The sequence below is a fragment of the Panthera uncia genome, chromosome E3 (assembly GCF_023721935.1).
Source record: "Panthera uncia isolate 11264 chromosome E3, Puncia_PCG_1.0, whole genome shotgun sequence".
Lineage (NCBI taxonomy): Eukaryota > Metazoa > Chordata > Mammalia > Carnivora > Felidae > Panthera > Panthera uncia.
In genome coordinates, this window is record NC_064815.1 from 34,831,895 (window position 1) to 34,837,646 (window position 5,752).

The 5,752-nt window shown below is 59.7% G+C and overlaps 1 protein-coding gene across 1 annotated transcript in view; it reads left to right on the forward strand.

The window, feature by feature from the left end:
* Window positions 1–2,982, forward strand: part of RAB11FIP3 (RAB11 family interacting protein 3) — a gene marked incomplete at its 5' end in the record, with an annotated part of 83,710 nt that extends 80,728 nt beyond the window's left edge. The window contains 4 exons of the mRNA XM_049639135.1: window positions 220–357; window positions 613–768; window positions 947–1,087; window positions 1,169–2,982. Of these exons, the coding sequence (XP_049495092.1) occupies window positions 220–357; window positions 613–768; window positions 947–1,087; window positions 1,169–1,282 (549 nt within the window). The remainder of the gene's footprint in view (window positions 1–219; window positions 358–612; window positions 769–946; window positions 1,088–1,168) is intronic.
* Window positions 2,983–5,752: the final 2,770 nt, after the last annotated feature.

Consider the following 5,752-nt stretch of genomic DNA (forward strand, 5'->3'; position numbering starts at 1 on the left):
TCGCCTGAGGAACAGTGTCTGTGGCCTGTGCAGACACCCTGCGCCAAGAGCACCCCAGGCGCATCTGCAGGCGCGGTGCTCGGGGTCAGCACTGCCCCAGGAGCACCATGCCCGGGTGATGGGATGGCTGAGACGCAGCCATTATGGGCTGAGCCCGGGGGCCACGGAAGACTCGGGAAAGCTGTGTGGTTGGGGCAGCAGGCAGGCTTATTTCCACAGGAGAAGCAGAAGTTGCTGGATGAGATGGAAGAGTTATCCCTGCGGCTCAGTGATGAGCAGGAGAACAGGAGGAAGCTGGGGGACAGGCTGAGCCACGAGAGGCACCAGTTCCAGAGGGACAAGGAGGCAACCCAGGAGGTGAGCGTGGCACCCGGTAGGGGTGGGACCTGCGTCCCTGCGTGGGGTCCGTGCCTGTGCCCTCCACATCCTGAGACCTGCAGCTGGCGGCCACGTGGTGCTGGGCGTGAGTTGGTGTTTGGGAAGCGTGGCTGGCATTGTCCTCCCACTCGGACGTGGCGCTCGGACTGACCCAGAGGTTCTGAAGCTGAGGGCTGAGCTGCCACTTGCTGCCTCGGGTGCCCGAAGGCCTGCTCACCCTGTGGTTGCCTGCAGTTGATCGAGGACCTGCGCAAGCAGCTGGAGCACCTGCAGCTCTTCAAGCTGGAGGCCGAGCAGAGGAGGGGCCGGGGCAGCAGCATGGGTCTGCAGGAGTACAACAGCCGCACCCGCGAGAGCGAGCTGGAGCAGGAGGTCCGCAGGTTGAAGCAGGTGCGGGCAGCCACACCCCTGTATCCCCGCAGAAGCTTCCAGGAGCCCAGCATGGGGCAGGGGGCACGCAGGGAGCTGGTGCCCGAGCCAGAGGCCACTCCAGCCACTCCCTATGCGGGCTCAGCTGCTAGCGGGGGCCCCCCGCCCCGGGAGTGACCCTGTCGTGTCCCCTATTCAGGATAACCGTAACCTGAAGGAGCAGAATGATGAGCTCAATGGGCAGATCATCAACCTGAGCATCCAGGGTGCCAAGAACCTCTTCTCCACGTCCTTCTCAGAGTCCCTGGCTGCGGAGATCAGCTCCGTTTCCCGAGATGAGGTAAGGCCCATCCAGGCCCGGCCACCGGGATGTGCCACAGTCTGTGCATCGACCCAGCACTGACCGCTGCTCATCCCACAGCTCATGGATGCGATTCAGAAGCAGGAGGAGATCAACTTCCGCCTGCAGGACTACATTGACCGGATCATCGTGGCCATCATGGAGACCAACCCATCCATCCTGGAGGTCAAGTAGAGGCAAGAAGGCCCAGCTCGGTGGGCCCAGGACCCCACCCGCACCCAGGAGATGGCCACGGCACACACACAGCCGAGACAAGCGGCTGGGCTGGGGTGCATAGAAGGGTCTGCACAGGGAAGAGGAACAGGAGCTCCGGGGCCAGGGCCCACGCAGGAGAGGGTGGGGCTGGGCCTGCTCTCTGCAGAGATGTGGGGAGCACGGCTCAGGCTCAGGCGAACCCCTCTGCGAGCTCTCTCTCATGTGGCAGATCTCTCTGCTGCCCTACTTGTCAGGGAAGAAAGGAAGGACACGTCCCCACCGGGACACTGCCATCTGCATCTGCTCAGGGGCCCTCACCTGGATGGCACAGAGGCCCCAGGACCCTCTCACCAGACGTGGTGGCGTGGGAAGGACTGCCAGGCAAGGCGGTGCACATCAGGCTCTGGCCGGGAGCTGCAGGACCCCGGCTTTCCTGGGGCTGTGACTCTTGAGCTGCTCCGCCCAGCCACCCATCCAGAGAGGGCACCGCAGTCCAGCTTCAGACCCAGGGGCTCTGCAGCTGGCCACGCAGCTGTCCCCATGCCCCAAACCCTTGCTGCGGTAACGGGGCTGGGGCCGAGCCTCTGCTCCAAAATCAGGACCTGAGAGTCCCACCACATTGGAGCATGCTCCCTGCACAGGGTGGGTCTCAGGGCCCCTCTGACTCCAGGTGTGGCAGCATCGTGGTGAGAAACTGCTTCCCCATGGGTGTGGTCCCCGGCCTCCTGGAGCCCTCCCCTCCCTGAGCACGTCTCAGCTGCTCTGGGTGAAGTCCCGGTCTCCCAGGCCAGAGTCCACATGTCTGGCACCATGGTTCCTCTGGGAGTTTGAAGTCGCTGAAGTGGCCATCCTTCCCCGAGCTGCATTTTGGAGGAGGCTGGGTGGTGCGGGTTCTCTAAGTACATAGATCCGGAGCAGAGATCAAGGCCTTCCTGGCAGCTTGTGGGTTCCTTCAAGAAAGCCATTGCCTGGCTCTGTGCCACCACCACCAGGCACTGCACCACCGTGGGGGCTGCTGGGCCTGCCCCGACCCTGCGCCTGAGCACTGTCCAGGAGCCTCTGGGTGCTCCAGGTGGGTCAAGACCCCACACACAGACTGGCCACTGCTGCGTGCAAGTGCGTATGTGAGGGCGTGTGTGTGTGTGTGTGTGTGCGTGTGTGTGTGTGCGTCGCCCTGTGTCCCTCCATCCTCCGTGTGGCCCACCTTCTACACTAAGATTTAAGATGTTGCCTCGTATTGTACATTTTGGGGAAAGCCTTGGGTGTAAATCAGTGTAAACTTGGAGGAGAGATTTTTCTATCATGTAGAGTAGGTATTTTTTATAGATTGAAGGTTGATCAATTTTTTAATACTTCCAAGAGAGAAAACTATCTGTGTATACACATGAAATATATATATATATATATATGTATGATAATAAATACTGGAACTCTGCTTTCCGTGCCCAGCCCTGCCCCCGTGACACAGACTTGGATCTGTTTCTGTCCATCACCCAACGGTACCGTAGCTGTAAATATGAGTTGCAGGGAGATGTTTCATGCACACACCCAGGTGTGGACTTGCACAGTGATCCTCTTTCCTTCCCCTTGAGAAAGACTTTTCAGGCAGAGCAGTGGTGACCTGGATACTAGAGGGCAAGGCCAGGACGCTCTCACCGAAGATTAAAGCTGTCTATACCCACTGAGGCCGGCTTCTTCCTCCGTGGGGTCTGAGGGCTGGGTGGGGGTGCCATGGGCCTCGCCTCGTCCCCCAATGTATTTGGGGGTTGGAGGCTTTGCGCCACGTAAGCTCAGACAGCAGGAGACCTTCTGGTCAAGCTGGCCCTTCCTGGAGGCCCCAGGGTTGCACCTCCAGTCTGAACCCCCAGCGGAGCTCAGCCAAGGGTCCCTCCTGGGGCGGGGCCACGTGATGGGGCTTTGGGGGCCATGGGTGTTCATGGGAGGACACAGCCCGAGTATAAGCTGGGCTGAGGGGTTGCATCGCAGATCTGGGGCTCCTCAGTGTCCCCATGGGACAGCACAGGTCCCGACAGGATTTGGCTTGAATATCAGGAAGAAGGTCAGGCTGGGTGCCCAGGCTGAGGAGGAGAGCTCAAGTGCCACCGTAGTCGGGGAGGACAGTGAGAAGGTTCTATGGGCAAGTGACTAAATCTAATTTGAAGTGGGGGTTGTTGGCCAAACCCCCCAGACTCGATTCCCCAGCCCAAGTATCCATAGGAGCGGCAAACCGTGCATTTACCACATCCCTTGCACTAAGCTACCTGCATGCCAGTCACAAAACTGAAAGACAGGTCCAGGGAAGACCAAAGACCCCACCCCCAACCACCCAGCAAGGCCCCAAACGGGCTTGAACCCAGGTGTGCTGGCCCACCGGGCCAATAACCTGAGGGCCATGGGGAGGGGACACGGTCTGGCCTGTGGTGAGCAGGGGCCCCAGGACTCCTCCCCAGCTGGGGCTGCAGCAGCCGGACTCCAAAGGGTCACCAGGGTCAGGCCTGGGAGCCCTGGATCCTGTGTGGGTGGCAGTGAGGAGGGCAGTGAGGACACAGACTGTCATCCTGCACGTGGCCCACTTGCCCCTGGTCCAGCATGTGCGTACCACCACCGAGGGTCCCTGTGCCCGAATCCCGCTAGAATCTCCATTCCGTGAAGGTCTTTGGGTATGTCGTCTACTGCTGTGTCCCAAAGCCGAGGACAGCATGCGCACACGTGGGATCTGCACAGGGATGCTTGAGCCAACGCCTCCCACAGATACACAGGGCTGTTTGTGTTCGGCCCTTTCCAACCCTTCTCCAGCTCCCTCCCCTTTCCTTGGACACAGAGCCACTCCACAGTCCTGAAAACTCCTCCTGAGGCCCGCTTGTAGTGACTGGGCTTCCTCCCCCTTGACAACAGGCCCTGGCCCCTTGCTGGGAAGGGCAGGAATGCTCCTCTCTCCTTAACCGCCCCCCCCCCCCGCCCCCAACGCCCCTGGTGTATGGCCTGGCTCTGAAAAACTCTGCAGTGAGCTGACAGGAATCTCGATTCAGTTGCTTATCTTGTTGGGAAGTTACATGATACCAGTTGAAACACAGCCACCCCAGGCAGTGTGCTTTGGAAGGGGCAGGGGAGGGAAGGGGACCTGTGGAGTTTGGCCCTTGACTATCTTCTGTGATTCCACAGCCATCATGCGGGGGGGAGCTAGGGACAGGCAAGTCACAAGCTTGCTGCTTAGAGAACTCAGGAAGGGGCACCATCCCGGCTGCAGCATGTGGAGAGTCAGAGAGAGGTTTTCCTGGGGCTTGGTCTCCTGGGAATACTGAGCTCTGTCCCTGTAGGTCCTACTGAGGTTAGCTTAGATTTTCTGGACATTGAAACAAACCAAGCTTCCACTTAAATTCTAAGTGTGACACCTGGATGGCTCAGTCTGTTAAGCATCCGACTCTTGATTTAGGTGCGGATTTGTGAGTTTGAGCCCCACAATGGGCCCGTCACTGACCCTGCAGAGCCTGCTTGGGATTTCCCCCCGCCCCCCCCCCCCCATGCTATGTCTCTCTCAAAACAGTTAAAAAAACACAAAAAACAAAACCCAACTCTACCCTATCTGGAGGCAGAATTGAGCCACAGCCAAGTACTCTTCCTGACTCTCTTAGACTACATGCCTGGTTTTTCTTGTCTCTTGCATGACCAGTGCCTCCTCAGGCTCCCCAAGTGCCCCCTGAACACGACGAGTCTTTAGGGCTCTGCCCTCAGCATCCTGGCTCCCCATTCCACAGCCTCCCTGTGCTTCGGCTGCAAGTGAACGTTTTACTGCATGTCCTGCTGCCTCCGAACATTTAGGCGGCACAGGGGCCTCCAGTTTCGTGACCTCTGGTTGGGTGACCTCAAGCCGTCCAAAGGGAACTTCACGGTCGAGACCGGACCTAGGAAGCTCTTTTGTGAATGGTGGTGGCGGCGGGGCGGGTGTGTTTCGAGGCCCCCGTGGAGCAACAGCAGCTTCCCGGGTTTAGGGGTCTTCCTGTCAGGCACGAGGCTGAGCGCGCCGTGGGTGGTATCTCACTTCGTCCCCCTTCCCCGAGAAGGAAACCGAGGCTCACAGAAGTAATGTGACCAAGTCACGCTGTAAGTGCCCAGGCCGTGTCTCCACCCAGGTCGGTCCCACCAAAACCGGAGCTTTTGACCACGAAGCCTTGGGAGGACCCGCGGAAGCAGACAAGTTGCAAAGAGAATTGCGGCCGATGGGAAGAGGGGAGGTGAGAGGGCTAGGGAGACCCTGGGAGGACATCACGGAGGTCTGCGGGCCCCATGGAGACGGAGGGACCAGGGCCTAGTCGGGCGCTCCTCCAGACAGCCGCGGAAGCAACCGCAGCACCACACCTGGGCCTGCAACGCATAGCCTGAAGTTCAGAGACCGGCGGGGTGGAAGTCCCGCCCCTTCCTCCAGCTCAGGGCATTCTGGGAGCAGCAGCG